The sequence below is a fragment of the Corvus kubaryi genome, unplaced genomic scaffold, assembly GCF_017639235.1.
Source record: "Corvus kubaryi isolate FWS band 111438036 unplaced genomic scaffold, C.kubaryi_AGA036_p1.0 67, whole genome shotgun sequence".
NCBI lineage: Eukaryota > Metazoa > Chordata > Aves > Passeriformes > Corvidae > Corvus > Corvus kubaryi.
This window is the reverse complement of record NW_024582055.1, coordinates 3710895-3723795: the sequence shown is the minus strand read 5'-3', so window position 1 is coordinate 3723795 and position 12901 is coordinate 3710895. Positions and strand designations below refer to the sequence as shown.

Genomic DNA, 12901 nt, shown 5'->3' with positions numbered 1-12901 from the left:
AGTTTACAGTTCAAAAGAATGTATATATATAAAAATTGTTACTGTAGACTTATCACAGGTGAAATCTGCAACCGGAGGTACAAACATAAGCCACGACACTGCTGTTCTTGTCCTGTTAATACCATGAGACATTTTCCTTATACTCTATACACTCAGTTCCCCCTTTTTTCCCCCACCATAAATTCACTGGCATAGGTTTAGTCTCTTAAATACAGCTTACCTGAGTAAGTCTTCAAGATTCCTCAACAGCTGGGACTTGAAAGGGAGAATAACTCCACCAGTACAAGGAGCAGTATTAATAGTTACAGCTGCTTCATGTAGCCAAGACTTCTTCCCCTTTTTATTGCATCATATGCCAGCTCTGCTTAACAGCTTCTACACACAGTCTGACAGCACATGTGGTATTGTACATGCTTTATTAAAATGGTACTCGTATTTACAATATCTGCAGAAACAATCCCTCCCAAGTCTGGCATTCAGACAGACACACACACAGACACACGCGCGCAACGCCCCTTCACTCTACGGGGGTGTGAAGGCTATGCTCCCAAAAGTTAGGCAGCTTCTGGAAGAGGAGGAAGGGAGACTTTTTTGTGTGTTTGTAATTCATTAAAAAGAAGCATGGGAGTATGCATTTGGCCATCACAATGCTAATTTAAGTATATGTAGTATTAACATATGGCAGTAACACTGAGTACTCCTCTTTTACATTCTATACACAGAATGACATCAAGGTTTTCCAGTCAACAGAACATTCCAATTCAGTCTCACTGCTGCTTGTAGTGACTATGAAACCGCAATTTGGGGGCTGTCCCTTAAAACAATTCAAGTCTATGTAAGCGAAATAAGGCACAATTAATATTTGATTTGATTTAGAGGATGGGAAAAAGGGGGAGAGGCAGGCTTCAGATAATAGTTGTTGCAGAAGAAACTTTTTTACCCAATCCTTTTGAGAAAAGGATGAATTTTATCCCCATCCTAATCTACACGGACTTCTCTTAGAGAACTGAAGTATTCTGCCGGGCTACTAACGCCCACATACAAAACAAAATTGGAAATTCACATTTTTAACACCGGCTTCAGTAGCCTAACCTACTGATGCTGATGAGGATGAGTACATCTTTCTTTAATGCTGAAGGAGAAGACACACACAAAACAAGATTCAAACCTTCCTCTGAGCTTGAAGACTCACGTCTTTTGCTTGTAAGATACAGTAGTTGAAGGCTTCAGCTTACTGATAAAAAGGAATAGCATGTTTGCCTTTAAATCCCTGGCCCCTCTTCACTAACGAAGCCTAACCAGACATTACAAATAAACTGCAACAAAGAATTTGGCAGCACAAAGAATGTCTAGTATTCAAATCTTCATTTGTGAGTATATTATTTTCCTTGTACAAAACCTGTTGAATGTTTTTCCGCAGCAGATGAACTGTACCCAAAGATGCAGGACATTCTGTGATGGGGAGTAAGAGGTTGCAGTTCCGAAGGCCCCTGACTTTGGTTGTTTACAAAGTTCATTCCTGTTTAGTGTGATCCTTGGTATCTTCCTCATCTGTGTATTCTGATGGTTCTTCCCCTGGTTTTAGGAGTCTACCTACGTAGTCATATTTTTCTGAAAGAGATTTATGATTCCATTACAATTAAATACAGCTGCATTTGCTTGCTAGCCCATACTACTGCAAATTCACTTTTTCTCCTACACACTACAGTTCTAAATCTCAATCATTGAAATTGATGGTAATTTAGCAGCAAGCTTGGCCTCCTAAAGCAATCTTTCTACCATTACTTTCTGTAACTGTGAGTACTTTGTTTCCATTCTCCTCTAGCTGATCAGGCAAGATTTATCACCCAAGGGCTAAAAACTGCTGCTCTTCAATTCTTCAGCCCGTTTTGATTTCAATTAGTGTGAAAAATGATTCCCCCTCCCTCCAGAAGCATACTTCCATACTTGTCAGAAATTATTTCAAGACAAACTCATTCAACCTTTTATCTTAAAACAACTTTTAGTCCTACTGATAATTTCATGGCATCCACAGCCAACAACCTCGGGGAGGAGTTCCACCAGCTAGGCTGATGAGATTTGAGAGTGAAATTCTGTGCTGAAGAGCGAAGAGAACAGTTTTCTTGTATAAAATTAAAAGGTTAAAAAAGCTGTAGTAAAATATAGTGAAAACCCCTCTGTGGAAGAAAGGCTTGAAATCCCTGGTCTTTTCTTAACGAAGTTATATTGCACACACATTAGGGGGGACATCGCTGCACTCTACAACTTCCTCACGAGGGGACAAGGAGGGGCAGACACTTCTCTGTGGTGACCAGTGACATAACCCTCAAGTTTTGTCAGGGGAGGTTTAAGTTGGGTGTTAAGAGAAAGATTCTTCACCCAGAGGGTGGTTGGTTGGGCACTGGCACAGGCTCCCCAAGGTCACAGCACAAGCCTGACAGAGTTCAAGAAGTGTTTGGACAATGCTCTCAGGCACAGGGTGGGATTCTTGGGGATGGTCCTGTGCAGGGCTAAGAGTTGAAATCAATGATCCTTGGGGGACCCTTCTGACTCAGCATAGTCTGTGATAATATTACTATCAACACCTCTTTAAAAGCTTCCCCAAGCCCAAATCAGTCATTTTTATTAAAAGCATTTCCTTAAGCTGATAATTTGAGAATTTACCTTTAAATTGCATTTCCCATTCTCTTACACTTTCCATCTGTACAGCATTTAAGTCCGATAGGTCATCATATTCATCTCTGAGTGCATCTTTATCTAGACAGAAAGTTGCTAGTCCCCTGGAGGCATCTCTGCCAGCAAATATTCCATATGGACCCTCTAGAAACAAAAAGACAAAATTGATACCTTCACGTCTTTGTTTATGGTGACCAAATCTCAGTTCCTTACGCAGTCTGCCAAAGCCATATATTAAATTTCTGCAGTGATGGGAACAGCAGCAGTTTCAATGCCATGGCTGTTTGACATTCAACAGCACTGCAATTCAATCTTTAATATCACTAGGAGATAAAGTCTGCTGAGAGAAGCAGAACCAGGAAAATAGCTTTGAAGGGATATCTGGAAAAATCCCTGTCAGTTGATGCAAGCCAGTTGATGCAAATTCCAAAGGGACCAGAGGCTGGAATTCAAAAGAAATATACTTCTATTAAGCAACACATTGAATATTTACAAGTCAGCTATAAACAGAAGCAAACTGCACAGACAGCTTAATTAGAAATCCATTATTATAAATAAATAGAACGTAGGAGGGCTAATTAGTGATTTCACTTCACTGACAGAATTGCAAGAGCTTTCTACATCTTTTGTGACATTTCTTACTTCTGAGGATATCATCTCACTTATTTTGGGCAGCAGATTCCCCACACCCTTAGCCTGTAATGCTCTTGAAAACAGCACAAATTTGTCACATTAGGAAAATAATGCAGCTGCTTCCTCTGTACTTTTTGACAAGTGCAAAGCAGCACAAATATCCCAATAAAATTTTGAGCAATGACTGTGAAATAAACATTACTACCAAGACAAATAGATGATTTGCAAACCAACAATTTGCAGGATAATTTGGCTTTCCCAAATTTTAATTAACTGAAAGAACTTTAAGCATATTGTTATTTTAGATTTTCTTGACCTAAAACCAAAGACCTTTAATTCAGATCAATTAAAAAAACCCAAACCAATACAAGAAAAAAAAAAACCACTTTAAAATTTTCTGCACTAACTGCAGCAGCCTAGCACCACAGAGTACCCAAGGCTTGCTACACAGTGCTCCCTACTTGGTGATGACCAGGCCAGAACCCTTCTCTGGCTTACCTCTCAACAGTGGCCATCAGCCTGAAGAAAAGGCAGCACCCATGGGCAAGAATGAACACAATCAAGTGGCAACACACTGTCCTTCACCCCCTCCATTGCCTGCTGGAGCACCTCAGACCTCTTCTGCACCAGGACGAGCCATGAGGAGTCATTCCAAAAGGCTGGTTCCTCCCAGGCCGCTTGCTCCAGCCACCACACCTATCTGCTCTTGCCAGGCACTGACTCCAGGGCTGAGACAGAGGCTGAACGCAGCAGGAAGAACTCCTGAAGCAGGGAACCCCAGTACCATACGGATTAGAAGAAACTACGTCCTCACCAGAACTGATGTCGTCTCTCCACCCCGGAGTGCTTGGCACTGTAAACTGCTTACAGCCAAACCTGAGAACAGAAGGTTGTCCTGTGTGCCAAAGACAATTCCCTTGTCTCTCTGGAAATAAACCAACCGATTTCAAAGCACAGTTTCACAAGAAGTAGGTATTAGAGAATGAACTATCAGCTGGAAGTTTGCACTGTACCACTCTGACCATAATGATGAACGGCATCTCTGTGCTCATCCTTTCGGTTATTTAGCTCCAGGAACAGTGTTCACAAGAACTACCTCAGGGATCAGGGACTACAGGTACAGTACTTCAGAGGAACAAAGTCTGGAGGCGTATCTTTCCTATTTGCATCCTGAATTAGGTATTTATTTGAAAAGCAAGATTTAGAGACTGAAATCAATCCTACACCAACGGACTCTGCGTGCTCAGTCACTTCCACAGAACAGGCTAAGAGGCAGCAAAGACCATCATCTGCAACACAACACAGAGTTTCTTCAAACAAAAAGTCCTGCTGCAAGCAAAACAGCAATCATTCAAGTGATCTTGTTTTTGATGTTCTGATTGAAGAACAGGGGACCTATAAACAGGTCTTACAAACACCACAATTAGTAAATCCTTAAAGCAATTATAAATTGTTAATTAGTGACCCCACCAACAGTATGCTGTTCCTGGTTTTTCCTTTCTCTGAAGTGTTTCAAGCAAATACGTCCATAAATCCTACTATTTGCACAAGGTGTTTTCCAAAGTCTGGCTAATCAGAGAGTAGCACCCTGCTCCCCTTCCCTTCTACCCTGCATTTAGTGGTTAATGGAGTTTCACAGCACCTGCTGAGATGCCACCTCTTGGTCCACCAGCTTGATTCCAATTATTTATATTAAAAAGAGAATGATATTATATTTATCTGTATCAAGCACTGAACATTCTTAAATCTCAGTAATACACTTAATTGAAAGCATGAAAGATTTTAGAATTCATCAGTTTGCATTAGGATTAATGGATGCAAATTTTCTGCAAGTATCTTGTAATCTCAGATGCTATTACACCAATATCTCTTTTCTTTTCTAAAATTGAATTTGAATGTTAACATTCCAGAATGTTTACTGCAGAAGTATTCAGAAGTCAAAGAGGAATCATCAAGCCAGGTCCAAGCACTCAATGGAATGCTAACTTGTAAAATCCAACCTTTGGACTCAGTAGACAGCATTTTAAATTCCAGCTCTGCAAATGTAACTTAGAAATGCGTCCTATTCTTTAATCCTCTACTAAAAGGTAAATACTGAATTGTGACTATTAATAAATGGTGTAAGCTTGGCTTCACCTGAGCTGCTAAGCAGAAGTTCAGAGATCCCAGTATGAGCAATCTACTTCAAGATTTAAAGCTTCCATTCAGGTGCTTCTACACAGAGTTTAAGTACAGTATTTTATATGAATACAAAACATACAGTTCTGGGGTTCTGCTCTAAACCCTAGTCTATTACTCACTTTTATATCAAATACTGGTGCAACAGTCTTAAAAAGGTATTTTGCATATCAGATTTCATTGCACTTGGAGAAGTGTCCAGGAAGGTGCCAGCACATAAAACCCCAGGGAAAAATATCCTTCAGGAACATGACTCTGAGGTAGAGACATCAGTGCAATCCTAGACACACTCCCACAGAGTTCTTTCACGGTCTGATGCAAGCCCTACCCACAGTCCTTCTTTCCTTTCCTTTTGTCTGCCCACCTATTTAGCCTGGCTCCTGCTGTAAATAATTGATTGCAGCATGACATGACAGACATGCTGAAGAGAGGGCAGGAAGAGCAGCCTGTAGCAGAGGTATGTAAACCAAAGCAAGTTTCTGAAACCGTATCACAGAATTTCAGTGGGTTTTTTTCCTATATCCCCACATTAGCTATTTCACAGTCAAATATGCCTTTAAAAATTTTCCTCCCACCCCTATTTGGCATACCTCAACAACAGGAGTCAGGGAAGTGTCAAAACCAATTAAAACACTCCTGCTACACTTTACTTGGTTATATGGAGGTACGAGTCTTCCATAAAGGAAAACTGTTCCTTTAAGAATGCTTTTCCTCCCATCATGGCTTTCACATATTAAAGCACTCTGTTTCAGAGCCTTTGTTTATTTTAGCACTGAGACCAGTTATCAAGCCCATGTATTTGCCTGCCTATCTCCACATCTGTACGTCCATGTTCATGCACCGTATTTCGCCTGTATAAAGTCCTCATCAATCTTACAACTCCACCTTGTATAAAGTACACCCTTCTCTAAGCTACAACACATGCAAAACGTTGCTACCCACCACCTACAGAGCTTCACTTCCCTTCAGAATCCAGTTAAGAATCTAGCAGCCTTGATGAATTTGACATCCTGTTCCAGCCTGACACTTGTCTTTATTCACAATAAACTGGGTAGCTTGAGAATTGGTGAAGTCAAAGTCTCTTCAGACAACAAAAATGCACTTAAGATTTCTGCATCTCATAGTGCTGTTTTGGTTCGCTAATTAAGATTTAATTTCTCTTTGCAGACAAGGAATAATCTATTCAACCTAAAGCACCATATTAAAAATTTTGAACCATGAAGTTTGTATTTGGAAGCACTACTTCTAATCACTTCCTCCAAAACAGGCTAAACTGCATCTTGGAACAGCACACATTTCAATTTCCAGCCAGTTTGGCCAATAGCTCCCCCAGCAAAACCTATGCTGGTATCCAACTTCAGAGTATATCCCTGGTTGCCAAAGAGGCTCTCTGACCATTTCAGTTCAGTAGCAGCTTTGTGGAACATCCCAGACTATTACTCCAACACCAGCAACAAAGGTGAACGTTGTACACTGAACTTTGGATCACTCCAAGGGGCAGCACGGGGAATACACCACAGATAGCCACATGTGGACTTTATAGCTAATGAAGTGATAGGTAAGCTAAGTACTCGTTTTCACAAGGTCCATGTGATTTCTCTAAAGAAGCCACACAGGTTAACAACAAGATTCATTTTTAAACCAGCAGCTTTGGTTTCTTCAAGTAGTCAAAAAGCACTTCAAAGCAATCACCAAATATGCATCTGTGGGATCCATACAGCTACTGTAAATAAACCCCAGTTTTGGCTGAAGCTCAGATACTCATGGACAACATTTGTTAATCTGCAGACAAGAATAAGGACTAATCTCCCCTTTAATGTGAACTAGAGCAAAGGGAGACAGGCTACAGAATTTTTAACAACTGCATTATTCTATGACTTCGCCTGCTTCTTCCACTCCAAATTGAAGTGAAAACTTCACTGGCTGTTTCAGATTTTCTATCTGAATCCTGACATGTGCTTATTCAGTTTGTTGCATTTTTCACGAGAGAATGAAAAAGCTGAAAGTTAGACTAAGCCATTTGGAGATGTAGCTTGAAAGCAGAAGGCTTCTAACAACATTTATCACTGGGAATTCAAGGTGACATAATTTTAACTTTACTGCTCCAGATTTACATGAAAGGAAAGATGTGGGTCAAATTTAAGTTACAACTTGCATGGAAAGTAGGAGACCAATCCACATGCTAAAATGGGAACTCTACAGATGTGAAGTCTATGTGCTAAGATGGGAACTGCCTAGAAACAGGGGTCTAAACCTTACTCCTCAGGCACAAGGCCAGAGAGTCTCACTCTCTCTTTTGCTTACTTGCTTTTTAACTCTGAAAAAAAAAAGTGCAAGAATCAATGACCCAATTTCAACTGAAGGGGCAGACAACAAGCATTGCTAAGAGAGCATGTAGTTGAGCAGTCAGGAGCTTTCTGGAAGATAGTTGCATTCTTGAGAAGGACCAAGATTCCACATCTTGGTTTAGTGAGAAATGCTGTGACCACTAGTTTATTTCCTAATAAGACAAGCTGGCCAGGTTTTTTGGTTCAGTGAGAGCAATGCTGCTGTGTACTGGATTTAACATCTACATATCACTAACAAGGATGTCCCTATCACATTTAATAGATCCTGCTTTGAGTGTACCTGCTTGATCAGGCCCCACAAATGTCAGGTGACTCAATGATCTCAGAGCTTTTTTCCAGCCTAATCAATTCTGTGACTGGAACATCATTGGTTTCAATAGGAGCCAGGAATTTACACAGACCTCTTATCAAACACACAGTTGTTCAAGTTTTAAGGAATATACTGAGCTTGTGAAAAAGGGAAAAAGAAATTTAAAAAACAAGAAAGAGAGAACTGACAGACACACAGAGCAGAAGCAGAGGAGACAGAGTGCTGATCTTCCTGCACAAAACCACTTTACTGCTCTCCATGAACACGGCCTGGAGGCTCAGAACAACCTCCATCCTGGCAGCAAAGGCACTACTCCCTTTGAGCAGAAGGAGGGAAACAATCTCTCACCAATATGCCTGCATACACCTTTTAGTTTTACTGCTTCTGGCTGGAACTCCACTTCTTTATCCAGAAATGCTATTTCCCTGAAAAGCTGAATCCCAAGGTGAGAGACACCTCTACTACATAGACAACCAAAGAGCTGACAAACATCAGAACCACTAAGACCTCATGCACTTTACAGAAGGCATTTCTTTCCCCCAGTCTTATCCTCTGTACTTATCTGTAACCCCTCAGCCTGTTGTGTTCTTAAGATAAGGCCACCCGTAACAGTATTCTCCACATACAACATATGTAGTGTCCCTCCTGCAACACTTCACTCTAACCATACCCTTGGAAAGGATGGAAAAGCACCATTCCCATGTGGTCAACAGAGACACAGTGAAATTTACAGCACTCAGTTCCGAAGGAAGTCTAACACCATCAGATTATTTTTATACAAATTACCAGAAAAAATGATGCTGTTTACTACAATGAAATAAAGGCAGTTTTCCCTTCACAGAAAATGAACTATGATGGAATATTTTTTGTGGAAGGAACTACTACTATCTAATCTATTCTTCTTGGCAAACTTGGAAAATCAGGAATCTTCATGACATCGTGAAAGATGAGTGGGATGAGAAATGAGTTGACAGTGACAACATACTGCAGTGAAGGAAAGTCAGGAAATTGATTCTTTTAAGATCATGAAACATTAAGAACCAAGAAGTGACGCAAACAGTTGCATACTCAGGGTTGCACATAATCTTGCTTTGTCATGCTCAAAGATGCATATTTTTCATAAATGCACAAAGTATTTGCTAAGTTAATCAAAACCTGTTTAAAGCATTACCTTGGCATGCAAATTTAAATGCTAAATACTAAGATTTGCTGACATAAAGTACTTTAACTCTTACAACGCTCTTCTACTGACAAGTTTACAACCTGAAATCTTGATGCAAACAAGCACAAAGTTCAATGCAACAATAAATGAAAAGTAAAAATCTGTCCCTCACTATAAGATAAAAAACCAACACAGCACACACAAAAGGTATTAATGACTAGACCCTAAGTCATGAGATGTAATTACAGATGGGAAATCGTCCTAATAGAGGTTCTCTGACAGTCTGGTTATGTGATATTTTTAACAGTGAACCACTAATTGTTTACTTTATTTCTTTTGGAGCTTGTGGATGATAAAGGGAAAGGCAATTAATTAGATTTAATAATCAGTCAAAGCATTCTAGGTCACTTACTCATCTGGGCACAAGCAGAAGTGGCATTTAATACACCTAAGTGAAGTCTTGAAACAAATGGTGTATTTGCAGGACAGAGCAGCATTTTGGAAAAGAACTTGGCAAGTAAAGTTTCAAATTAAGAGCTCAATGTAAGCAAAGTGGTTTTTGGAAGCACAGACTGTTACACGTACAGCGTAACCCTTCCTTGCTCTTAGCTGAAATACATAAAGACATACGGAAGACTAACATAAACTGTGGAAGGCTTAAAGAAGACAACATGAGAAAAACAAAAACAAAAACAAATTGGGAAACATTTGGATTAAATGTTAGAGAAAATGAAGTTTTCAGTTCATGGCTGTTTGAAAGGATGGCTTCAACAGTCTACCATTACTTAAAAATACCTTAACTGTATGGACGTAAAGGGCTCTTCAATGAAATGGACCAAAGTGTAACAGGATTCACTGGACAGAACTTAAAACCAGGACAACTTTGAATAAAATCAGAAGTTTGGTGGAAACTTTGATGAAATCTCCACTGTTGGACAAAAATCTGGACTAGATGACTCTTTTGTGCATTTTAAACCTTCTGCTATAAGTAGAAAAATAAGGAACATCTTGGCATCCAAACTACACTGAAGGAGAAAATACAGACCTTACTATCAAGACATGAGAAGCCACCTGCGACAGGTTATTCAACATTAACCCAGCACTCCAGACTTGCTGAAGACCGACAGTGAGCCCTCAGCCACTGCTTTCCACTGCCTCCAAAGCTGAAGCACTCTTTCTTCACATCAGTACCTCAACAAGCTACTAACTGCCCACAGTCAGAAACTGAAATATCAGCAAAGCCAATGTTCTCAGCTCTTTCTTCTGTTAAAATTTGGCCATGCTTGTTGGTACGCTTTGCACTTCCCTTGCCACACTCCAGCTGTGAGACATGAAATTGCCATGAGAACTGCTGTGGGCATCTGGCTACTCTGGCTGAAGCCTTTCTGAAAAGATCTCAACCAGCTGTAGGAGACTTTTCCACCTGAACTCTTCTCAGGTCTTTAAGGCCTGCAAACTATTTATTAGTATTTTTCTTTTCAGCCACAAAACAGTTGCAAGAAAAAAATCCCTAATATGTCTCCAAAGAGGGAAACCATGTCAGGACAATTCAAAAATCAGCACATTTGGCAGAGAACACACAGCTGATGATGCACTGGTTGAGCTTTACATGCAACACCCCAAGTTACAGATCTGATAGCCGAAAATGATGTCACTTCTGTTAGAAAAAGGCAATCTTTCACTACAGGGACAAAAAAAATAAAAAGCCTTTGTCCCTCTTCACGAAAAGCTAGAAGCACTGCTTTTGAGGAAACCAGCTGCTACCAGTTATCAAAAAGCAGATTGATGTCCTAGAACATTAAGTTTTAGCTTCCTCATAATAATAGGCTTCCAGAGGTTGACAGTGTGAACCACTGATGGTATCTAGAGAGGAGAACCTAACATTTGACTGAAGTTTGATACACAAAAGGGAGAAAGTGAAGGTTTAGATCAGGGTTCAGTATTATTTCACGGAGCACTCTGTCAGCTTACTGGTGTTTTAAGTTGCATGCAGCATATGTATTACCTGCATTTTATGTCAGCACACAGGTCTCACTTTAAAAACCCCTAAATAAGAGAGACAAAAGAACTAGCCTGATTAAATGTCATGAAAGCTGCAGCTCACCAGGCTACATTTTCTCAGCTTTACTGGTTAACAAACAATATAAAGCATGGCAAGGTACTTCAGATTCCATTGTGAACTTCTACAGTAGCCAGTGAAAAAAGCATTTTGATTCAATTACAGCAGTTTCAATTTCTGCAATTGGCATCACAAACTTTGAGGATGAAGTAGTTACAAAATTCTAGCCCAATTCAACCACAGAACTGCTTGTCCCTTCCCCGCCAAGAACCAAAGGCTTGTAACATGACAGCTCTGTATTTTTCTTTTTGTAAACCCAATTATTAAATAATAATAAATGATTACTTAATTTGAACTATTTCCTGGGGGAGTGGGAGGCATCTTCTCTCCCCTCCACCCCTCTCACAAGGAAGACTGCCATGCCTACTATGAAAACTCCTGCATAGTTTGATTAGATCAAGTTTTTCAAACCACCATTGTTTAAAGAAGAAAATTATCAGCAGTCATAACCCTCATTTCCTTTGGCATCAGTTGTGAACACAGTAAGTTTACCCACCTCATTATTAAGAATGCTGTTTATCATGAGAAAATATGCTGCAGTTTCACAGTGTACAAGCTGAATACAAAACCAGAACATTTCTTTGAAGCTTACTTTTCTGAACCTTTGAAATACACATTTCCTCTCCGAAGAGGAGTGGTCTGTCTGTCTGTTTACGAGATTGGCTTGATTTCCACTCTTCCCAACAGCAGCAACATACTAGTCTCAGAGCTCTCCTTGCCTGTCTCTATCCCGACTAAAAGTCATACTCAATATGGCATTTACACCTAAATAAATAACCAGCTGTTTGGTTTCCTCTCCTGAGCCGTAAGCGCTACAACGAAGAAAGCACTGCTCAGCTGCACTTGAGAAACCTACTAGAAGAGACAGAAGGAAAAAAAAAAAAAAAATAGAATTAACCATGGCACATCCAAATCAAGGCATCTGGGAAAATGACGGCTGCCTGAGGACAACCCAGACCCGCTGAGCATCACCAGTGTAACACCGCCGGCGGGTCGCAGGCCAGGACTCCCCCATCCCCCCCGCCGTCTCACCGGGCCCGTAGAACTTGCTGCCTTTGGTCACGTCGAAGACTTTGCCGTTGACAGCCAGGAGGATGCGAGGGTTGCGAGCGCCGTCGAACTCGCGCAGCTGCTCCAGGGAGAAATCCCGGCGCTTCATGCGCGGCAGCGCGGCGGCCTCGCCCTGCCGGGCCGCGCCCCCCGGCCCGTTCCGCGCTCCCCAGCGCAGGTACAGCCGGTAGGCCGCCAGCAGCGCCAGCGCCAGCAGCCCCACGCTCAGCAGCATCTCGCCGGCCGCCACGACCGCACCGCCCGCCCGGCCGCCCTCAGTCCGGAGCCGCCCCTGCCCATCGTCCGCCATCGCTGCCCGGACAGCGCGCGCCCGCCCGGGACACGCCCGGCGACGGACACGCCCCCGCCCCCGCCCCTCCCGCTCCCCATTGGCTGCCGGCCCGCGCCGGCCCCGGCCCCGCCCG

At 41.5% G+C, this 12901-nt stretch overlaps 1 protein-coding gene across 1 annotated transcript; it reads right to left on the bottom strand.

The window, feature by feature from the left end:
* Positions 1 to 399: 399 nt before the first annotated feature.
* PGRMC2 (progesterone receptor membrane component 2) lies at positions 400 to 12834 on the bottom strand. The gene is made up of 3 exons (XM_042048579.1): positions 12459 to 12834; positions 2665 to 2820; positions 400 to 1611 (listed from the first exon to the last, which is right to left on the bottom strand). Exons 1-3 carry the CDS (start codon positions 12784 to 12786, stop codon positions 1514 to 1516), a joined length of 582 nt encoding a protein of 193 aa, XP_041904513.1. The 5' UTR covers positions 12787 to 12834; the 3' UTR covers positions 400 to 1513.
* Between the last annotated feature and the right edge of the window lie 67 nt (positions 12835 to 12901).